The sequence below is a fragment of the Octopus bimaculoides genome, chromosome Z, assembly GCF_046866305.1.
Source record: "Octopus bimaculoides isolate indiv1 chromosome Z, ASM4686630v1, whole genome shotgun sequence".
Taxonomy (NCBI): domain Eukaryota; kingdom Metazoa; phylum Mollusca; class Cephalopoda; order Octopoda; family Octopodidae; genus Octopus; species Octopus bimaculoides.
In genome coordinates, this window is record NC_142944.1 from 34334376 (window position 1) to 34359696 (window position 25321).

The window sequence follows — 25321 nt, forward strand, 5'->3', positions numbered from 1 at the left end:
ATTTATGTTGTTTTCCTAGCAGCCACTGTGTCAACATCAAAGTTACTATCCTATAACTCATTTCTCACTCTCTGGACTGTGCACAGTCAGAGCCTCAAGTTGTCAACAAATGCTTTGTTATTCATGCTGACACAGACTGTATACACCACCACCTTCTTTTTCCATTTCTCAGACCTCTTGTAGTCTTTTAATCTGTCTGGGTTTGCCATTTTTTTTAAAGCAATGTGCAATCTGAAGGGTAAGCAATATTAGTTTACATAATAGTTTTAAAAATAGTATTTTATTTCTTATCTAAACAGAAGCACCAATTTAAAATCTGCATCCTGTATATACGTATCTCTCTCTCATATATATATATATATATATATATATATATATATCTATATATCTATATATATAATAATAATAATAATAATAATAATAATATAAATATATAAATATATACATATACACATACATATATGTACACACCTACATATATGGGTACAGGACATCAAAAAAACGAAAACAACAAAAGAAACAAACAAACAGAGAAACAAGACAGGCAACATAAAGAACATTCCCTTCATCAGTTGTACCCTGTTTTATCTACTCCGCATTTCGAAGGTTGGGACAAGACGCAACTTCATTAAAACAATCCTTCCCGCAAATCAAATTAAATAAAATTTGGGATTTTTTGCGGAGGGTGAAAGTGGTAACAAAAACAGGACAGTGAGAACAATACAGTAAAAACAAACGGTGAGGACTGTTAAGCCAAGACAATGTGAAGTGGTGAATGCTGGAAAAAGAGCTTTGAGAAGAGACAGGTAAAAGCATTTCTTGTCTTTAAGAAGGAAATGGAAAAAAGAAAGATCGATGGCCGTTGGTCATGTGTGAGCAACGAGAGAGTCAAGGAGGAAGAGTGAGAGAGAGAGAGAGAGAGAGAGAGAGAGAACGGTGAAGGGGAGAGAAGAATAGGGAAAGGGTGAGAGAGAAAAACAGAAAGGAAGAAGAACAAGAGAGGGAGATAGATAGACAGAATAGAGATAGAATAAGAGTGCACATTGTAATTATTAAAATAAAACTTACTTGGAAATGGATGTGTGGCATTCGATCATATAATAATATAAATATATAAATATATGCATATATACATACATATATGAACATATCTACATATATATGTATATATTACATACACATATGGGTACAGGACAAAAAAACGTAGACAAAATGAGAAATGAGAACATAAAAAACAAAAACTTAGAAAATGAACTTTTTTCGAACAACGAAAGAAGCAAACAAACAGAGAAACGAGAAGGCAACATAAAGAACATTCCCTTCATCAGTTGTCCCCTGACTAAGAAACAGCAGCTATTGCATTCTCACAGCTGTAGATGGTCTCTGTGTTTTCTACCTGGAACTTCCATAGTCCTAGCCTTACTTGTCTGGTTGGCTGGATTTATTAGCAGCACTGGGAAAAAATGCACCCAGAGACTAATGACAGTGTTGTACCTGATTCCTGCAAATCTAGCCACTTCTTTTTCATCACAGACCATTCCACTGCTATCCATTTTCTTGTGGATATTGGTGCAGGGACTGATACCCTAACATCTGCTGTGGTGCCGGATAATAAAAGACTTACACCTAATATTTTATAAGCTATAAACCATTCTCAGGTTTCCACTTTCGATCAGAAGACTGTTACACTTAATTTCAGTCTTTGAACAGTTTTTTTTAAATGAGTTTTTGTCATGTCTAAATTGCCAACTTCTTATTTTTCACATCATTTTACTCTTTTTGTGGATCAATAGGCCAGATTCTACCATAGATTTATTGTGCATGATATCATAACTTGAACAATTTCTGTCAGCTCTGCCTTCTTAAATTCTCCCTCAAGATGATATGGTGCTATCCTTTGCAATTATACTTGCATTGCTAGTTCTATATTTAAAAATCAAGCTGCAGTAAACTTTACTACTAACTATGTCATCACTGATAGACCACCATTTTTTTTTTTTGAAACTACAACAATTTGCCTCTGAATGAATTATGATCACTTAGACAAAATCCAATTATAAGCTTGAATTGGGCACTTTTCATCCTTTTGATAACAATTGGTCATCACCCCTTCATATGTGCCCCCCACCTCAAGCACTGTTGGTGACTGGCTAGTATCAGAATGTTTAATACCCATATTAAATTTGTTAAGTATCCTATGGCCTATTTTTCAGAGCTTCTTTCCCTCTCTTCATGGCACTAAAATATTCTCTAAAAGTGATCCAGACTATACCTGCAACTAGATACCTACTGAACCAGATTACATTTCTATGGCTGCATACCCTTCCTAATGCCAACCATTTTACAGTGTGTTCTAAGTGCTTTTTAGTGGCAGCAACACTAGTCAGATCAACAAGTAACTTGCAAGACAAGATCCCTTGACTGAGTGCGTGGTGGTGGTGGTGGTGGTGGTGGTGGGGGCATATAGTACTGAGAGAGGTAGTTTTTATGCCAGGTATTGAGAATCGGTACATTTATATAAACGTAACATACTAATTCTATACACTTACATCTGTAATCCAAAACATTACAGATAATCCAGGAGCAACTGATATTCCTTTTGAACAGTTGCAAATCACTGGTTGCAGAATTGAAATTCCAAGGAGTTGAAGTTCAGAAAGTGACAAGAGGAGATGAGATGAATGAGTTGGAAATGCTTGAGTGGAGGTGACAAGAGACCAGCTACTTTTGATGTGGAAATACTGCCGTAGAAAGCAAAGAATGGAGACAACAGGACGCTAGAAGTTAGTTAATATAGGCTAGAAAAACGATAGAGTGAGTGGTCACGGTTGAAATTACTTTGATCATAAGCCAGATCGTTCAATGCTGATCAGGGAGTTGGATGATAAACAACGACAACAATTATTATTGACTTGATAGTTAAAATCTGTCATAAAAACCCATTTATGGATCCGTAAGTTGCCAAACTTTTGCAGACGACTAAAGTGAAGAATGTTTGAAATTGCTGTAAATCGAGCGGAACAAAATACCTTATGGTATTTAATCACATTTTTTTCGTTCTGAGTTCAAATACTACCGAATTCAGCTTCACCGTTCATCTCCCGGGACGGCAGGTAGGTAGGAGTTCGATAAAATAAAGTGCTAAGGTATTCTAAACGTGAATGACAAGACGTTGTCACAATTATAATTATTTAAAAATACATTTGATGTTATTTATTTAGACAAACGGTTCAAAACCTAACCGAGACACATAAAATATATCGAGTGCTACGTGCTGTAGTGAAGAAAGAGAAAGTGCTTAATTTTTTTTTTTTTTTCTTAAATCTGTAAATTCACTTTAGGAAGTCATTGCCTTGTAAAGTTGGCGTGAAGAGTTATCGTTCGTAAAAGTTAATTAACCACTCAGTGTCTGTCTGCCTGTCTGGCGGCTGTCTGAAGAACTCTGCTACACCATGGACGATATTTTCACTTTAGTCAAAGAAGGTAATTCGATCCAAGTTCGAATTTGGCTTGATAACACAGCTAACGATCTAAACCAAGGGTAAGAGACACTATAACTTCCTATGTATATTGTTCGTTGATTTCTGAGTATTGTTGTTATTATATACAAATGTGTGTGTATATATATATATATATATATATATATATATGTATGTATGATTGCGTATTCATGTTTGCTGATATATATATATATATATATATATATATATTTGTGTATATTTATCTGTGTACATATCTACGTATGTTTTTCTTTTTCGACGATATATTACATATTAAATGAAAATATTTAAAAATTATATATATATATATAATATGCACTTTGAAAAAAATCTTAATCTAACCAATTATATATATATATATAAGCAATATACCATTCTTGACTATTATTTTTGTGTAAAATAATTGACTTTTTATTCTGAAAGTAATAAATTTATTGGTGATAATGTTAATATTCACATAAAATACGAATTTTCAACTTATTAAACCGTGAGAATTAACAACTTAATGGTATCTGTTTGGTGCCGGGACTAAAGACTTGTTGCCCGAGGAAGAATATTTTTGACAACTTCCAAAATGGAGAAAATGTCCTGATATAGTTAATCGGACAGTTTCTCATCTTCTAAACTTTTTTTCTGTATGTAATTACTAGTAATTACAGCACGGTTCTCTCTATGTTTTATTTGCTCCCCAATAATTGTTTCTGTACAAATTGTTGCTTAATTGATATTCAGGAAGTCATCTTTATTAAATCGTACCTATCCCTAAACTTGGTGGAAGTGCCTTGCATGAGTCTGTGTGTGTTTGAATTGTAAGTAATTTGTTGTGTGTGTGTGTATCTGACTTGTGATGTGTGTAGTCTGTTAGTTTGTGTGTTGTCTGTGTGTGTTTATGTGTTGTGCGTAGTCTATGAGTTAGTGTGCGTGTTTGTCTATGTGTTCTTTTAATGTAGCAAGTATGTGTTTGAAGATTAGAATGTGTAGGCGTGCGTACTGATCCACATTTTTTAGTACTGTATCAACAGAATCTCTCTTACTGTCTCATCCTCACTTATTCACCTTTTCTCTCTCTCCTCAATTCTTCACTTCATCTGTCAGCTTTTTCTTGTCTTTGCATCAGTTCTTGAACAGTTTCCGCTCCTTTACATATTTTTAAAAATTCCGCTCTCCTTCAACCTCTTATATCTAATAGAGTATATGAAGTTATTAATATTCAGTCTGAAAAAAAAAAAGAAAGAAAAGATATATCTTTTTACTTTATTTTTGTAAGTTTTGAATCTGGTTTGCAATTCACATTCTTGGTTGGAATTTGGCAAATCAGGAACATAAAAGTTCTAGATGTAGTCTCAGATGATTTTATCATGACATCTTAGTATTCCTTACTTGAAATATTGAAATCGTTACTCTGGTTAATATCAGTTTCAAATTTTGGTCCAATGCCAGCAATTTTAAAAGATGGGAACAGTCAATTACATTGATTCTGTTTTCAATCAGTACTTATTTTATCGACCTCGACCTATGGAAGGCAAAGTCGACCTCGGTGGAATTTGAACCCAGAACATAAAGATCCGGAAGAAATACTGCCAAGCATTTTGTCCGACGCTAACGAATCTACCAGTTCACCGATCTTTATTTTGACTAATATTGAATGTAAATCAGTGTAGCAAAACTACAAAACGATCATTCGCATACGGGTGAATAGTTATTACTGATTATTTAGACCCAAGTTAGTCCAGCAGACCTTTGGTCAAAGATATAGCCAGCCATGACCCTGCTCCTTTTTTTCTTTCCTCAGGAGTAGTATATGTAAGAGTGCACCACCATTCAGTGCTTCCTTCCTTCCGGCATGATTAGAGGGAGATTTGGTTGCTATTTTTAGCAGGACGAGTGACCTCCGTATTTATTGCATGTATCTGTATTAAAAGAATAAAATAAATTTTAAAAGAAATCTGTCTGTGAGACATCTATATGCTATGTGATTTATTTCAGAAATGAATAGATAGATAAAACTGATACATGTAACTATGCAGTTTGAAAGAGTTCTGGCAACAGAACTAATAAAATAACAAAATCCTCTCTCTTGTTAAATCAATCGATGGCATTTAGTCGAACAAATCGCTACCTGTACTTAACATTTTAAAGTTTGGCATTTATTCTATTGATATCTATTACCAAATTGTTAAGCTGCAAGGATGTAAATAAACCAACAAGACGGTGTCAATTGGTGAGGAAGGGGGTAAACACGACAAAGACGGTAGTTAGTTTCCATTTTTCAAATCCATTCTCTGAATGGATTTGGCTTGATGCTAGAGAAGACTCTAGCCCAAGGTGCCACACAGTGGGACTAAACTGAGAACCATGTAGTTGGGAAGCAAACATCTTAACCACACAGCCATGCCTGTGCTTTTATATATATATATATATATATATATATATATATATAAAAAATATATATATGTGTGTATATATATAAATAAAATATATATGTATGTGTATATATATATATATATATATGTATGTGTATATGGTGGTTATCTACTCCTTAGGCAGAGTTTGATCACTTTTTGTATCTACACCTTAGATCCATCATGGCATCTGATGTGGCTTTTTAAACCAAGCAATGTATTGAAAAAACACCTACATAGATTGCATATCTGATTTGGATCAATAGCTGCAGTTAAGTTCTGATCTTTGTGGATCTTAAAATGTCTTTTGAGGCCTCCGTTAGATTTGCAGACCTTGTGGTATACATGGCATTGAAAGGTGTGCATATATATACACAGAATAGTTAGTGGAGGTTTGTTTTTCATGGGTCCACAAATGAGATTTCAGCCCAGCAAAAGAAAGGCATGGTTCTGTCATGAACTGTGCACACAAAAAGATCACTGAAATTCACCTTCTCGATCACAACATTCTTCTTTAAATCTCTCTTGAGTCTTGCATGTGTTATACTGGCCTTTTCAAATGCTTTCACTCCACTCCACACTATTGTTTACCATCCAGTTTGATCTGAAGCAAGTTTATGTACAGCTTCTTTTCTCTTTTTAGCATTAACATTCATGTTATATATACAAATCTGACTCTCATTGTGAAATGATATAAAATGGTAGCATAAATAAACTACGTAGAAAAGATACAAAGAAAATGATATTCAAACTTGCTCTGCTCTAGAGTTTTCAAAAACTCTTCTTCCACATTTGATTCAATATAGTAGTGTGCTTATATGAAGCTGAAGTGATAACAGGTTACTTAAACAGATGGGCTTGTTTAAACACAAAGATATTGTACATGATCTTGCACTTAAGAAAAGATTACTCAGAGATATTCCGTTGGCATATTTCAGCTAACTTACTTGTTTTTGTAAATAGATGAATACAAATAAACAAGGGTATGGGATAGTTTCTACATAGATCTTCTTCAGATCATACCTTACTATCTTAATAGTGGGAAAAACATTGGATAATATATATATATATATATATATATATATATATATATATATATATAAAATTAAAACATAGGGTAAAAATCAGATATTAATTAATATTGATTTATTACCAGGAAGCTAGCACATTGAAAGAATCCGAGAGATTGAGAAAAAATATCTGAGATCTTAGGGGATTAAAGTATATTTTATATATATGAAGTTGACCAGTAAAGTGGACATTTAATATGCTAGAAATAGACCCATATATATATATATATATATACACACACACTCTCTGAGTGGTTGGCGTTAGGAAGGGCATCCAGCTGTAGAAACTCTGCCAAATCAGACAGGAGCCTGGTGTAGCCACCTGGTTCACCAGTCCTCAGTCAAATCGTCCAACCCATGCTGGCATGGAAAGCGGACGTTAAACGATGATGATGATGATATACAATGTTTGGAAAAAAAAATGGGTTGGTCACACTTGGAATGACTCCAATCATGGGTCTGCTGGATTAGTAGTGATGAGAGGTGGGTGATTAAGATTACTTTATGTGATTAGTAATAATGACATGACACCTATCGTCTCATACAAGTTGGCTGAGCTTTTTGTAATGCAAGATACCAGTCAGTAATTGAGTAGTCTCTAAGGAACCTGTCATGTTCATGCTTTACCAACCTAGTGACAATATTACACTTATAAAAAGTCTTCAGTGCCTATTTCAAGTGATACTTTTTTTTTTTTTTTTAAATATAAAAGGTGAAAGTAAGAAATAATAATGACTTGATCATCATCATCTTAGTGACTGTTTTCCATGTAATAGTTTACTCTTTGTGAAGGTGCATGGCCTGTTGTACTCACAATTGTCAGATTGATTCCCAGACTGGGCAGCACATGTTCTTGAGCAAAATATTTCATTTCTCATTGTTCCAGTCCTCTTTTTGATCTGGGTGAAATGTTGGCTTGCTCACCTATCCAGCATGGTGTGGTGTCTTTTGAAGGCTAAAATGATGCAAACCACATTGTGTATGTGTGTCATTATTCAGTTTATTTCAAGATTTCTTGCCAATAGAGAAAGAACCAGTTTCTAACCTAGATCCAAGGCTCCTTCATTGGAATTTCTACATCAACAACTGGGTATGTTTGTTTATTTGTTTGTATGTATGTATGTTTTATGTATGTATTTTCATGCATCAACATCATCATCATCATCATCATCATCGTTTAATGTTCGCTTTCCATGCTAGCATGGGTTGGATGATTTGACTGAGGACTAGCAAACTAGATGGCTACACCAGGCTCCAATCTGATTTGGCAGAGTTTCTACAGCTGGATGCCCTTCCTAATGCCAACCACTCCGAGAGTGTAGTGGGTGCTTTTATGTGCCACCGGCACGAGGGCCAGTCTGGCAGTACTGGCAACGGCCATGCTCAAATGGTGTTTTTCATGTGCCACCTGCACAGGAGTCAGTCCAGTGACGCCGGCAATGGCCTCGCTCGAATGTTTTGTTCATATGCCACTGGCACAAGTGCCAGTAAGTGCTGGTAACGATCACGCTCAAATGGTGCTTTTTACATGCCACTGGCACGGATATAGTTGCATATCTAGACATGCTCATATATACTTAAATGATAAACTTCTGGAAAGTTTTAAAGATTGTTACAGTTCCAGTGGTGGATTGTATCTGTAGTCTTCGAATCAGTTCTCTCCTTTCTGGTTTTTAGAAACCTAATTTCTCAACATTGGTATTTAGGCATTGTGTTACATATCCCAGGGCCCCAATAATTACAGGTATAAACTTCAAATTTCTCAATACTTCAGCAATGAACTTTAGAAACAAGAAAGCTGGTTTACAGGGAGTTATTAAGGGAGAGAGGCTATGAACGCTATACTAAAAGTTTAAATTAGAGGAAGGCATAATGGACCACAGTAAAATCCCAAAATCAAAAGTTTAAAAAAATGGCAAACTAAAAACGAGAGAAGGAGGAAGGGAGAGAATCCAATGAATTCATTGTATACTATTATTTCTCCTTATGTAAACAAATTAATCTACTGAGGTAAACCTAAGCGAGGATTGTAAATATAATAAATTAAACATCCATAGCATTATATCATAAACGGTCATTTACTTAGCTATATGTTATAACTCGCACGTAACCTTAACATTTAGCATAAGTCTTGCTTTTGTATGTTGGTTCCCTGACGATGAATATATGTGCAATTCCAGCACCTCTTACTTCTTTGGAGTAGGGTGCACATATATTTTGAAACATATGTAGGAATTAAAGGAACTTACTGTTTATATGCGTTTTGCTCCATTTATTATTATTCTTCATATATACTCAAAATACATCACTTTAACATGGTATTTCTACCTATTAAACGGGTGTGATATCCCAGTTTTTGTGTGATTTTTGCTACCCATGGTAACTATTAACATATTTACATTATCAAAGTTTTTTCAACCGAGATAAATTTATATATGTATATGTATGTATAAATATATATGTATATATATATGTGTATGTATATATATATACATATATATGTGTATATATATATATATATGTATATATTGCCATGTTGGCTTGGCGATAACTATTAATTTCCAGTACCGCTGCCGTAGTCTCCTTTAGAGAGACTTAGAAATATTAATAACTCTATTTCTGAAAACCAGTGGATAGATTCCACTGAAATTAGATAAATAACCTTCGAACAGATAGTCAGCAGCGCCGCCTGGCTAGGGCTTGGCTGCTCTGCATTGACAAGGGGCAACACCCTGAAACTAGTCTGCAGATGCCAAACCAGCAGGGGGACACTGCTGACCTCCCCTGTTCGAAGGTTATAAAGGACACAGGTTTCGTGTGTCACATAGCTAGCTAGAGGCGATGGCTTCTTGGAGCTAATTCACGGCAGCTTTCGTCCTAATTTTGGGACTGCCATGTTGGCTTGGCGATAACTATTAATTTCCAGTACCGCTGCCGTAGTCTCCTTTAGAGAGACTTAGAAATATTAATAACTCTCTATATATATAAATATTTATGTATATATATATTTATGTGTAATATAATATAGGATAAATTCTTTATAAGAATTTATCAAGTATGTGTATTTATATATATATATATGTGTGTGTTATGTATATATGTATGTATACATATATATATGTATATATATATATATATATATATATATATATATGGGAGATTATACAAAAAATAACAACAGACGAGGACAGGTGGTGTAAATAACAAAAGTATATATTAGTATGACGCTCGGGAATACGGAAAGTCTTTGACGTTTCGAGCTACGCTCTTCAACAGAAAGAATACGGAGACAAGGAGAAAAACACGGAGAAAAAAAATTGAATAGTGTTCAGTCAACGGTCAATCATAATAATGGCCGATCATAACAATGGCTGACTGACCGGAAGTTAGAAATTCTTATTTCAGGAGAGCTAAGAAAGGGGGAGATAACGAACGGTGATCGGGAACGAGGGGCTGTGTGTGGGAGGTAGACTGCTGGTGATCTTGACGTATGTAGTGTGAAAATGGGGGAAGGGAGAAAGGGAGAAAGTAGTTGGTCAGTTGTAGTGTGTGCGTGGTGTGATGCGAGGGTATTGGTGTGGTGTGCGTGGTGTGATGCAAGGGTATTGGTGTGGTGTGATGTGAGGGTGTTGGGAGGTGGGGAAGGCATGGGTGGAGTGTGGGGTAGAGGTAGGGGTATGTGGGTAGGGTGGGGTATGTGGGTAGGGGTGGGTGGTGGGTGTAAGGAATTGGATGGGGTGGAGTGGGAAGGTAGAGTAGGAGTGTGTTGGGGTGTGGTGGGATGAGCTTATGAGGGAGTGTTGACGAGGAGGGAGAAGGGGAAGGTCGATGTAAGAGAGGGGGAAGATGGGTATGGGAGGGGAGAGGAAGAGAGGAGAGAGGGTGGGTATAAGAGAGGGAAGGGGGATTGAGAGAGGGGGAAGGTGGGTATGGGGGGAGAAAGAGGGGAAGGTGGGTATGGGGGGAGAAAGAGAGGAAGAGAAAGAGAGGAAGAGAAAGAGAGTGAGAGAGAGGGAAGAGGGGTATGGGGGGAAGAAGAAAGGAAGAGAAAGAGAGTGAGAGAGAGGGGAAGAGAGTGAGAGAGTAAGGGTGAGAAAGAGAGTGAGAGAGAGGGGAAGAGAGTGAGAGAGTAAGGGTGAGAGAGTAAGAGAGTAAGAGTGTAGAGAGTAGGAGAGTAAGAGTGTAGAGAGTAAGAGTGAGAGAGGGGGGAGTACGGGTGAGAGAGGGGGGAGTACGGGAGAGGGGGAGGGGGAGTACGAGAGAAGAGAGTGAGAGAGAGTAAGAGAGAGGAGAGAAAGAGGAGTGAAAGAGTAGGAGAGTAAGAGTGTAGAGAGTAAGAGTGAGAGAGGGGGGAGTACGAGAGAAGAGAGTGAGAGAGAGTAAGAGAGAGGAGAGAAAGAGTAGGGGTGAAGAGAAGTGGGAGTGGAGAGAAGTATGAAGAGAGGTGAAGAGACGTACAAAGAAGTAGGAGTCGGAGCAGGAGGTGGGGGAGGGGAGAGATGGGTGGTAGGAGGGGGGGTGGGGGAGAGAGACAGGAGGAGGGGGTTAGATGAAGAGTGGAGGGGAGTTGAGCCCATGTGGCGCAAAGGAGCGAAGATAGAAGATTAATCCCTGTTCACGGCGCAAACGGGAGTCCGGATGGCCCCTGTGCATGGACAGTCCAAACACCGACAGGTGTTGCCGCAAGGAGTGGCCGGCAGAACGGAAGTGGCGTGACACCGGGGTGTCATTGCCGACGTTGATATCTCGGAGGTGTTCCGCGAATCGGTCGGCCAGGCGCCGCCCCGTTTGTCCGATGTACAGGGATTGGCAGAGAGAGCAGGAGAGGCAATATATGATGTTGGTAGACGTGCAGGTGAAGGAGTCGGTGATGCGATAGGGTCGGTGATGGGTGCTGGTGAGGAGGGTGGTGTTGGAGAGGTAAGGGCAAGTGCGGCAGCGTGGGCGGGAGCAGGGGAACGAGCCAGGTTGGGAGGTTGGGTTGGGGAAAAAGCTGTGGACCAAGAGGTCCCGTAGGTTGTGGGCTCGTTTGAAGGAGGGGAGGGGTCGATTAGGGAAGATGTGGGAGGTGGAGGGGTCGGACTGGAGGCGCCGAAAAGCTCGGAGAATGGAGCGTTGGAGGGGTAGGGTGGTGGGATGGTAGGTGAGGGGAAAAGGGAGGCGGGAAACGGCAGGGCGGGTTCGGGTTGAGAGAGCAGATGCACGGTCCACAGAACGTGCTCTGGCAAGGGCGGTGTGGATGGTGGTGGGTGGATATCCACGCAGGCTAAAGTGGTGAGCCATGAGTTGAGACTGAGTCTCAAAGTCATGGCTGTCGCTACAAAGTCTGCGTAGACGGAGGAATTGGGAATAGGGGATGGAAAGTTTTGTGTGTCTAGGGTGGGAGGAGGAGAAGTTGAGATAGGAGTGTGAGTCTGTGTGTTTGTAGTGGATGGAGGTGCTAAGGGCGGAGTGGAGGATGCTGACCGAAATGTCGAGAAAGGGGACAGAGGTGTCAGAGACAGTACAGGAGAAGTGGAGGGCAGGATGGAAAGATTGAACGAAAGAGAGGAACGAGTCAAGATGTTCACGGGAGAGAGAGGTGGCACCGATACAGTCGTCGATATACCGACCGTATAGTTCGGGAGTGGGACCAGTGAAACTGGAGAATATTTGGGCCTCAACATAACCAACGAAGAGGTTCGCGTAGTTGGGGCCCATTCTCGTCCCCATGGCCACTCCCGAGGTTTGCTGGTAGATATCTCCCGCGATATATATATGTAACAGTTCAAATACTAAGAAATAAGCATACTCAATTTGGTTTATACCATATAGTTTAGGAAAATGAATGGGTTATTTCCTTTGACTATATTCCCTTCCAGGGGCGAATGGGTTATTGGATGTTAAAATATATTAGATATATATAAGGATCCCTTCCAGAGGCCCCATTATCAATTTTTTCAACAATCTAAGTACATCACGAGGTTTCCAGACATGAGTTCTACTAATGTGTCAAGTTTCATTAAAATCAATAAAATGATGTAGAAGGAGTTAACTAACAACTCCACAAACACACCCACAGACAGTATTTCCCACATATGTAGTAGATATGTATGTATATATATATGTTTGTATTTATATTTGTATGTATGTATATATATATATATATATATATATATATATATATATATATATATGTGTATCATGACACTGTTGATTACGACGACGAGGGTTCCTGTTGGTCCAATCAACAAAACAGCCTGCTCATGAAATTAATGTGCAAGTAGCTGAGCACTCCACAGATACGTGTACCCTTAACATAGCTCTCTGGAGATTCTGTGTGACACTGTGTGACAAGGCTGGCCCTTTGAACTACAGGCACACCAAAAACAGGAAGAAAGAGTGAGAGAAAGTTTTGGTGAAAGTGCCTTGTGGAGCTTTAGGTGCTTTTGCTCAACAAACACTCAGAACGCCCGGTCTAGGAGAATCGAAACTGCGATCCTACGGCCCAAGCCTGCTGTATATATGTATATATATATGTATATGTAATAAGATTATATATGTATGTATGTATATATAAGATGTTCAACTTCACTAGAATGCTCTTTTTGCCATTCAGTAACAATTTTAGCTGTGAGGATTGGTACATTCCCACACACACATGCGTACATACACTATATTGTATATTTCGTAAACTTTTCCCTATGATCTAAATACCTTACTGGAAAATTCAGGAAAAAAATAACTAAACCAGATATGTACTGTTGCAATATATCCTGTCATACATTATCTCTTGTGTGTACTTATACATAAGTTTCTCTAACAGTAACATACAGACATACATTAAACGGAGTCTACACATCCACCATAAGCCTGTATGTTCCACTTTATATCACTCACCTACAAATACTATATCACACACATGCACTCATATATACAGCATCTGTTGTTGAGACGCAATATTACTACCGATGCCAAGAAAGTATATCTATGTAGTCCAGCTTAGTGTCAGCAGAGATGTGTTATCTTCACACTTGTTTTAGTTCCAGGCCTTGACATTGAGATATGCTTTTAGTTTTGAATGGAAAGTACCATTTTGAATCTGCACCATAAATATCCGAGTATGGTGGCTCGCTTCTGTATATATTTTCCTTTCTTGAAATGTCTGTTTTATTTTTCTTTTATTTGTTTTAATCATTGGGCTGTGACCATGCCCATGCACTGACTTGAAGAGTTTTAGTCAAACAAATTGACCCCAGTACTTTTTTTTTTTTCCTTTAAGTTTGATACTTATTCTGTTGGTCCCTTTTGCGAAACTGCTAAGTTCTGGGGGTGATGTAAACAACCAACAGAAGTTGTGAAATAGTGAGGAGACTAACCCAGACACAAACACACACACGTTTGGTCATGTGGAAATATTACCTTGCTTTGCCAGTAGGTGAGGGTTGGCAACAGGAAGGACATCTGGCAGTAGAAAATCTGCCTCAATAAACTCTGTCTGATTCATGAAGTCATGGATTGGATTTATTATCAAAGGCATTCCAGCTTTGACCATTCCATTTTTTTATTACGTTGAGAACCAAATTATTTTATGCGTCCTCTGAAAGAAATTTATTTGCTACTCCTAGCACACCTAATGACTAGATATGAACCCTTTCATTGGATTATATAATGTTTAGTTAGTTAAGGAAGAAACTCTTGTGTTCTTTAACATCTAGCAATTACTTGTTACTAACTAATATCCCTACTTCAAATCTTCGGTCTCCTGTTCTGTTCTTTACCTGATGTGAAAATTTGTCTTTGGTAGGACTGGAAACCTCTCCTTTCATAATCTCACTTGTACTCTCTGCAACTGACTAAAACCATTGTTAAAGTAGATTCTACAACGAGAATCAGGTCACATGGAAAATGTGAACATAACTGGTGTTGGTTTGTTTAAAGTACTGCAGTCAATTCATTTGATTAACCCTTTAGCATTCAGATTACTTTATGAAATGTAATCCTTATTTATTCACATTATTTTGAATTCTCAGGCATTGTTTTATACCTTTAAGATTTCAATGATGTGATTGTATATTTTTATAATGACATTTTAGGATAGGTGTAAGAGGCCAGATCTGGCTAGTTTGACCATAAAACAAGGTAGAATATTTGAGCTGGATGTGGCTGGTTTAACCCTTTAGTAATTAAACTGGCCATACTCAGCCAAAATAGTCTACCTAATGTTGAAGCAAGCCAGATTAGGCCACTTACACCCCTACCCTACGATGTTAATCTAAAAATAAACGTTACATTATATTAATCTTGAAGCTACAAGATAATGCATGATTAATTGAAAACAATGTGAATAAATAAACATTACATTTAAAAGAATAATCTGAATGCTGAAGAGTTTCAAACCCATCAAGGTGGTACTCCAGGATAGTTGCAGTCTGAAGATTGAAGCAAATGATTACTTGTTTTATTTATTTCTCTCAGTAACCTTTGATTGATTTTGTTGACTCCTTAACAAACTCTGTCAAATATAATGCTTATTCACTAACATTGTTTTGAATAAATTGTGGGTTATCTTGTAACTTCAAGATTTTGATGATATGATTGTTTATTTTTGAGAATGACATTGTAGGGTTGGTGTGAGAGGTAGTAGGATATAATCAGTTTAACCTTTTAGCATTCAATCTGGCCATATCCAGCCTAAATATTCAACCTGTCTTTTACGTTAAAACTGACCAAACCCAGTCTCTCACACTTACCCTACAATGTCATTTAAAAAATATGTTCCAACACACCATTGAAATCGTGAAGCTACAAAATAATACAAGATTAATTCAAAACAATGTGAATAGACTAACAATACATTTGACAAAGAAATCTGAATGCTAAAGGGTTAATATAAGATGATGTTCAAAACTTAAATATTGGTTACTCAGCCAGTATTGTATTCATATTCTTGCTAGCCCCTCCCCTTTCCTACCAAATGGTGTTATAGCATGGACCTTCAGTAAATATTGTAATGTTGAAGGCAGTATAATAGTAGTCCTTATTCTATTCTACATTGTACATTGAAAGCATGAACTTATACGATCTGTATGAACTGCATTGTTCAGAAATCATTCTGCAATATTGGAACCTTTTTTTCCTTCGAATTGAACTCACATTTGTTGCATGTGAGAACTATTTGGTCTTTCCAAAACTGTAAATGATGTTAAACTGTCATAATCGTTATTGCAATATTAATTAATTTTTAGTTTGCTGTTGCTGTTTGTTGTTGCTGTTGTTGTTCTGATAACCAACAATGTTAATATGGCATTTAACCAAATGCATAGTTATTTTTATTATGGTATTTTTTTTTTATTTGATTTGAGAGTATTACCAGACTATATGGTAAAAGCATTTCTTACCCAAATGGCAACAGCACATAATGAAGCTAAATTAAAGTTGTTTATTTGATTTCTGCAAGCTGAAACCTAAAATAATGTTTGTATGTGTGTGTATCAGTGAAAACTTAAACATCTCATTTTAATCTGGTTTAAATGGATCAAATAAGGTAGGAATGATCATCGTCATCATCATCAGCTGCATTTTTTTATACACCGCCCCTTTCCATTCTAGCATGAATTGCAGCTCTTCCAGACGGGCTAGTAGACCATATTTTGCTCTGAAGTTGCATTTTTGACTTGGTTTCTATAGCTGGACACTGTTCATAATATCAACAACTTAACAGAATGTACTGGGTACATTTAATTTATTCATGAGATCAGCAGTAAAGAGATTGACAAAAGCTAAGTGGTTCACCTGATCTCAGACATAACAAAGTGTAGGATAAAACCTTTAAAAATTGGTTTTGTTCGTATATTGATTTCACCACCTTTACTTGTTTTGTCAACTCTGAAGAGATAAAAGACCAAGTTTCAACTCGGTGGAATTTAAAATCAGAACATAACAGGACAAAATACAGAACTACAAGACCTTTAATTTGGTGGCTGCTTAGTTTGTCTTGGTTCTATAAAGCTCAGAAAAAGACAGCGTGCTTGATCCATAGCTAACATTCTGCTATGACTATCAAATATGTCCTTGTACTGGTTCTTTTATCTGGTGCCTTGCCATACCCAAGAAGACACATTCTCACAGCAGAAGTGTTAATGACACACACCCTATTGAATAAGATTGGCCTGTAAGAGCCTTGTATTGGTGCCATGTAACAAGTACCCATGCTGGTACCACATAATAACACCTGTGCCAGTGCCACTTAAAAAAGCACCTAACACAAAATATAAAGTGGTTGGTGTTAGAAAGGGCATCTAGCCATGGAAACCAAGACAATCAGATTGGAACCTAGTACAGCTCTCCTGCTTGCTAGCTCTGATCAAACCATCTAACCCATGCTATCATGGAAAACAGATGTTAAATGATGGTGAATTATCATGATTATTATTTTCTTACTCATAAAGACTTGTATTTTTCACATTTAATTCCTTAGTAGCAGGTTTTAACAACAATTTTGGTTGTTCTGTGTGAGTTGTTTCATGGATTTCCTAAAGGGAGTAGTAGTCGTAGTACAGACATTTGATAGCATAAAGCAATATTTGTATTAAGGTTTGAACCAAAGACCCTCTGGATTACTTGTGTTTACTCTTCCCAGGTATGTAAAAATAAAAAACTACTATTACATTCCACGTTACCTGCTAATTTAAATGGCATTAGGCCAATAATATTCTGATTCTGATTCATAGTTTGTTAGTTTTCAAATCAGTTATTCCAATTCTGTCTCAATGACGGCAGTGTAAGGAGACAGTGCAAAGGAGAAAAAGTAATTAACAGTATACATTGACATAATTAAAACATGCCAAAACATCTCTGACCCAATCAATTTAACAGTTACTTCTATAGTTTCCAGAATCTCATTTATCAGTGAGAGAAGAAAACAAAAATGGTGGGGGAGAGACCCAAAAAATTATCATGGTTACATTCAACCTGAAGGTCTGCCAGTCTCATCTACAAGTAGTGGTTAGCACCATGGTGTCACTCACATTCCCAGATTTTACTATCTGGTATTTTGCTATTAGGACCAATGGAATGTAGTAACTAGCTGATGAAATACCATAAGGAACATCAGACAAAATTTCTAAAGTCAGTTACATGTCTCTATGTTCTGGGTGGGGTTGAATTTGATTTTTAAAATCTTTTTGGGGGTGATTAAAAATTATAAAAAAGGACTTGTATGACATTCCTGATAAAAACACCTCCAGGGTCTTCATTTAACTATAGGTATATCTCACATGAGTATTATTGTTTTGTTATCATTATTAAGGTAGTAATCATTGGCATGCTGGGCAAAATGGTTAGAGGTATGTCATAAATCTTTACATTCTGAGTTTAAATTCTGCCAAGCTTGACTTTATCAGTCACGCACTGGGGTTGATGTAATTGACTAACCCCTCCCCCAAAATTTCAGTCCTGATGCCTATAATAGAAAAGATTATTAAGGTAGTGAGTAGGGTGGTAAGGTGACAGACTTGTTAGCATGCCTGGCAAAATGATTTGTGGAATGTTTGTCCATCTTTACATTCAGAGTTCAAATTCTGCTGAGGTTGACTTTACCTTTCATCCTTTCAGGGTTGATAGAGTAAGTACCAGTTGAGCATTAGGGTCGATGTAATCAACTTATCCCCTCCCCACTAATTACTGGCCTTGTGCCAAAATTTGAAAACATTATTAAGGTAGTGAGTTGACAGAATCTTTAATATGCTGAACAAATTGCTTAGCGATATTTTGTCCGTTTTTATGCTCTGAATTCAAATTCCACTGAGGTTAACTTTGCCTTTCACCCTTTCAGGGTCAATAAAATAAGTACCAGTCAAGCACTGGGGTTAATGCAATCAACCAATTCTTCCCCACAAAATTTCAAGCCTTGTGCCTCTTGTAGAAAGCATTATTATTATTAGTATTCATTTAACTGTAGATATGATTTTTTATTATTATAATTATCTTTCAATCTAAGACAGCAAGCTGGCAGAATCGTTAGCACACCAGGTAAAATCCTTAGTGGCATTTCGTCTGTTCTGAGTTCAAATTCCACCAAGGTTGACTTTTCTTTTCATCCTTTTGGGGTTGATGAAATAAGTACCAGTGGAGTACTGGGGTTGATATAATCAACTAGCTCTCTCTCCCAAATTTCAGGCCTTGTGCCTATAGTAGAAAGGATTAGTAAAAGCAGTTTGAAATTCTGTTTTTTGTAGGTTAGTAAAGTTTGGTCAAATATTCCATTTTATATTTTTGAATCTCAAGGAATGAATGAAAAAAAAATTGTCTTAATAAGGCAATGTGGTCCTCACAGACTAGGTGACAAAATCAAGAGAAATGATGGCATAGTACCATCAAGCTGTCGAGTCCATGATTGCTTGGAGTATCATTTTCGTAAAAGAGGTTTGTCATGGATGGAACTAGATATGATCATGAACCAACAAGGCACTGCTACAGGACCACTTGACTCAATAGAAATAGATCTAAATCTCCCACTATCTTGAATAACAAAGTAGCGTATTAACTGGTCTTAGATATCTCTAACAGTTGTGGTAGTTGTAGTAACCACTGCATGAATACTTTTGAACATAGATCTGTTTGAATATAGTTGAGCTGGATGTATTTAAAAAAAAAAAAATAGACAGTTTGGAGTCTGGATGGCTCTCCAGATGGCCAACTCCTGTCAAATCATCCAATCTATGCCAACATGAAAACATGTTATGATGATGATGATGATGACATAATAGCAGCCTGTTGTTAATCCATGATAGTATAAGATTTATGCAAAATATGTCAGAAGACAGCTTCTGTTCTTGTATGTATATAATGAAGTTGTTGTGGTCATTCAGCTGAAACAGTTCTCTTGTTTCATCAACCGCCCATGCACATATCAGGTTGACTTTAGTGGCAGAGATATCCTGTCGTAAAATGCCTTGTCATATAGCTTATATACAAATGTACACTTAATTCATCTGTGTACATGGTGTAGTGGTTAAGATGTTAGGCTCATGATCATAATAGTGTGGGTTCAGTTCCTGTACTGGGTGGTGTATTGTATCCTTGAACAAGGCATTTCATTTCATGTTATTCCAGTTCTTTCAGCTGAAAATGAGTATCAGGGGTATGCTAGTGCAGCTGTCCTTCCTCTCCCTCTCTCTCCCCAGCTCCCCCTCTCTCTCCCCAACTCCCCCTCACTCTCCCCAGCTCCCCCTCTCTACTTCACCAAGTGGTATTTTTGATTTTTATGTATATAATCATTGAGATTGTGTACACTCCAGGCAACTAGCAGACTACAATATGTAGTATACAAATTCAAATTTAACAGAATTACTCAGATTTCTGAAATATATTAGACAAAATTTAAAAGAACGTTGTCTGCAAATTGGTGGAATTCTTAACTACATCTGTTATAGATGTCAAAATTTTATCAGTTTATATTGGTTATGTTGTGTGCATGTACTGTTTTAGTTAGTTACTAAATTTGGTGTTTGTTTTCTCATCATCCCTGCACTCCATTTTTCTAATCTTTTAATCAGGAGGGGAGCACAGCGCCCCTGACCCATTACAGGGCCTTCAAGACTGGTGGGTAGGAGAGAGGGAGGAAGGTATTCTCAAATTGGAGACATGGCTGAAATGTTTGCTACACAGTGGACTCCATTAAAGATGTGAGGTGTCAAATGGAGGCATTAAACTTGGTGGCAAATTAAGTCTACTACCCATATAGGCTACAGCAGGACTTAAACTCCAAACACATAAAGCTGGAACAAATACTGCAAGCCATCTGGTCTGACATTCTTAGTCTTCTGCCAGTTTATCTGATCTATTGTCCCAGATTAGTACCATTATAATCAACCTCCAAAATAATGAAAGGCAGAATTGTCCTCAATGATATTTGAACTCAGAGTGTAGGGCAAGGGTTCTCAACCATTTTTTGTCTATGCACCCCTTTGATTACTATTAAAATTCTAGTGGACCTTCATAGCTATTTGATGTTTAAAAACTAGTTTTGTAGAAACTTGTTACAATATTCCTATTTGTTTTTCAAACATTAACTTGTATAGGCTGAACTATGTAAAATGTTAGAAAAAGAAACCTAGCTGTTTGTTGCAATACATACATCTAAAGCAAAATTTTTTTTTCAGTTACCTTTAAAATACTACTGTGGACTTTTTTTTTTTTTTTTTTTTTGCTGCATAGACCCCGAAAAATCTTATATGGACACTCTGGGGCTATATGGATCATGGTTGAGAACCATTGGTGTAGAGAGTCAGAACAAATACTATCAGACATTCTGTCTAACATTCTAACAACTCTGCTATATTGCCACCTCAAATGTAAGAATATAAATTCTTCAATGTCCCAGTCTACTTGACTCTAAATTAGTAATAGCATGTTTTTGGTTCATTTCATTGAATAAAGTTGTGGAGTAACTGAATGGATTCTCATGTCATTTCATTAGCTTGCTGTGATGAGTCCAAATCATTCTGTTCATACAGAAATGAAGATATATGGGTCCTACTAGGCTGACATGTTGAGTCATTGGAGGCATTGTGAACTCTGAAGTGGTTGCTAAGGGGTGTGTTGCATGTTTAGAGAGGTTGTAAAGTACAAAAAGGAACATTTAAGCTACATAGGAAATATAATTTTTTAATTAGATATAATACTTTTATATCCCAAAAATTCTGACAGGATTAAAATTTCAGTTATATATTGTGTTATCAGTGAGCAGAAACATGTCTGATGATGAACCAAACTAAGATCCAGTGTAATTCAATCTGAGTCTTTTTTTTAAACTTGAAGTAAATATCTAAAAAAATGTGAATAATAAACTATTGCTTCTATTTGATTAAAATAACTCACCTTTTTTTTTTTCTTTTCACAAAAGATTATGAGTGGGTGTTTGTAAACATTACTCAGTGAAAGAGATTGCTACAGTACGAGAACTACTAGATTAACCTTTTCATTACCATATTTCTGTTGAAATACACTGCCTTTGTTCCAATTAATTTTCATTTAATAAAATAACTTTCTCATTATTAAGCTGCTTGGAATATAAATTAACATGAGTATTTTAATAAGGGTTTTAATTTAGATCATTTTAATACTTTTGTTACCAAATGTCTGTTGAAATACACTGCCTGTATTTAAATAAATTTTGAAAATAATGAAGAATATTATAAAATACCTTTTTTCCTTCTTGAACTGATGCTTGGAACATAAATTAACATAGAGTTTTAAAAGAAGGTTTTCATTTAGATAATTTTAAATTGGAAGCTTTTATTATAGATCCAATGGGGGTTTCAGGGTGTTAAATAACTAAAAAGTTAAAGTCATTGGATTCTGGCCACACAACCATAAGATACAGCCATTGTACTGCATCTTGTGGTAAAGAACATTGCATTATCTGACATTAGGTTTTACTTATCATAGTTGAGTGATTAGTGCTGGGTGTGGAACACATCCCACTGAAAAACTATTGATCCAGATACATAAACACTCCAGTTCATCTTTGCAGTAAATAATATATTTAGTTGAAAGCAATAGTTTATTATTCACTCTTAATTTGAATATAAAAATTAAGGAAGAAAAGGACAGGGTGATTGTAGGATTCCTATGTTAGAAGGTGGAAAGTATACAGAAGCCTAATGTGTGTGTGTGTGTGTGTTGAAACTGCTTATTCTGGTCTCCATGGCTGATGAGAGGATTTTTATTTAAACTTTTCCATTGGTCATTTCCATGTTCCACTTTAATTTTATTATATTGTATACATATCTATATTTATAGATACTTTATCTATCTGTCTGTCTAAAAATAAATAAATATATATATATATTGCTTGTGTTCATGTGTGTATTCCTAGCTTTAAAGGTATCATGATAGGCCCAATTGCAGGTCCAACCTTCCAATTTCTTTTACAGTGGTTAGGAAAACTGAAGGACTGCTGCAATAAGTGTATGAATCTGAGAGGGAATATGTTGAATAAAATCATAACTGATCCTCCTGTATTTTCTTTTACCTGAAGCCAAGAACTTTTCCACACCTCCTTGTATGTACAAACATGAGAGAGCATGTCTTCATCAACAACATATGAACAAAAATCAGAAACATTGTTTATATTTGCCAATAAACAAATGTCTTGTAGTTCAGCAGATCTCTGTGGACCAGTGAAATAGGAAATATCTTACTTGAAAGAAAAACAAGTGGATGTTGGTGACAAGAAGTGTATCTAACTGCAAATAGTCTTTAATAAGTTATGTCTAAACCATGCCAACTTGGAAAAAAATGGCTATAATGATGATGGCAATGATAAAAAATTAGAGTTTATTGAAAATTTGTATAATGTTGTATAAAATATCTTTCATCAGTGCGACATACTATGTTGCTTTACAGATAAAATAATGGAATGTTGTCAGCAGAATGGCAAGATTCTTTGAATCATTTTTAAACTATGAAATTCTTATCGTTGATGCATTGTAAAGATGTCTGTATATGAATACAAATATAAGGAAAGGAATTCATGTGTGTGTGTGTGTGTGTGTGTGTGTGTACATACATATGTGCACACACACATATATTATAATAGGAGTAAACTTTATTGTAGAGAACACATACTTTATATTTATATTCCTGGGACTTTGATGGAAACAAAAACAACCTCATTCTTTGTAAATGTAGTTATGGGCTATCTAGAGATTACACTATACCAAAAATCACTACAAAAATATGGAAACTCTTTCTTCAAATATAAACAAGAAAACTGGAAAAGGTACATTGATGATTGCTTCATCCTGTGGAATGAAAACATACAAAAATTACAAGTTGAAACACTCTTCTTTGGAATTAATAAAAATATACCAACCACCATGGAATATAGCTATAATCAACTTCCATTTTTATACATCCTGATAAGTCAACAACAAAAAGATCAACATTTACTTATGAATTCCAAACAATATTTTCTGTTCAATTCATGCCATCCAAGACACACCACTCTTTCTTCCTGTTTCTTGAGTAACACTGCGATGGACTGGTGTCCCTACCAGCTGGGGGAGAACACATACACCATAGAAACTGGGCCCATGAGCCTGGCTAGGCTTGAAAAGGGTGCATAAAAAAAAATGCAGAAGACCTAACTATGGTATATGTCTTAATCTGTCAGAAGAATGAGAGATCCATTTTAAACTAAGACAATGCTTCACAATTAAATGCACTTGTGCATCTGGAAACATAATCTATGCAATGCTCAGAATATGGAGAGCATTACATAGCACAAACTAGAGGGTCCTTAAGACAAACATGATCACAATACACAGATCACAAATTAAGATACAGGAATACAGACAAACAGGGTTCAGGGAACATAACTATGTGTAGGTAGGAAATAACCAAAGGTTATAACACAGAAGATATAATCAGCTGTCGCTCCTAAAATACATGGTGTTGTTGCTAAAACAATATACAATGCTATCTGCAGGAAAAAACTGCCCTGAGATAACCATAACAGTATCTTTTCTATGGCATGGAACCTTCCCATCAAAACTTTTACCAAGTACAAACACAACAGTCCTCGTATAGTTATGTGGGACAGAAAAGAAAAATCCATGTATACTCAAAGAGACTAGCTGCTGCCCTGCAGATACGAGTTTCTGTTCCAATATCAGCTAGAAAGATTATTGTTATGGGGAACTGCTTTGAAACTTGCAACTCTTCTACCCTGATTATAAATTCACATTTATACCAATAATCATTGGTGAACTTGATTATGTTAGTAGATGATTGAATCATGATCTGGAAAAGCTAAAATATTTGAACATATTGCTAACATGCACTTCTGTTACCATTCATCTCTCACCATTACCTTTATCCACCTCTGTTGTTGCCAATCCTACTCTACCTGATTCCACCCCAAATAATCTTGCCTCTTAAATCATATTACTGTTCCTTTCTTCTTCCCAACCATCCAGGTCCTGTTCACATAATTGCTTTCTCCTCTAATCCCCTCCTTGGTCATCTGAACAAATATACACAACCTGGGTTACTGAGTATTCTCTTCACCCACTTTTGGCCTCACAGCCGGCATCACTACACTCTCTGTTATTTCCACCCCTCTCTGGTCTACATGTCTTGGCCCCCAACATTGTCCTGTGTACAAGGCACCACCCCTCCTATATTGGTTCCACAACAGAAAGCCAGCGACTTACATTCCCTCAAAGTGATTGGTGAGTGAAGTGGTCTTTCCAGGACTAGTACCAAAAAATGTTCCTAGTATACCTTGTGAATAGGTTAACAAATGAGCAGAGATACATAGGGTGCTGAGGTCCTCTTTACTCACCCTCTCTTGTGTTAG

General features: G+C 36.6%; 1 protein-coding gene across 2 annotated transcripts in view; it reads left to right on the plus strand.

Moving 5' to 3' along the window:
* The first annotated feature begins 3379 nt into the window (after window positions 1–3379).
* The window catches only part of LOC106868884 (scaffold protein ILK), an 86202-nt gene continuing 64260 nt past the window's right edge, over window positions 3380–25321 (plus strand). The window contains exon 1 of one of the 2 annotated variants that reach the window (XM_014914335.3): window positions 3380–3541. In XM_014914335.3, coding sequence (XP_014769821.1) covers window positions 3453–3541 — 89 coding nt within the window. In that variant the 5' untranslated portion in view covers window positions 3380–3452. The remainder of the gene's footprint in view (window positions 3542–25321) is intronic. The other variant, XM_014914336.3, reaches the window with a different exon arrangement.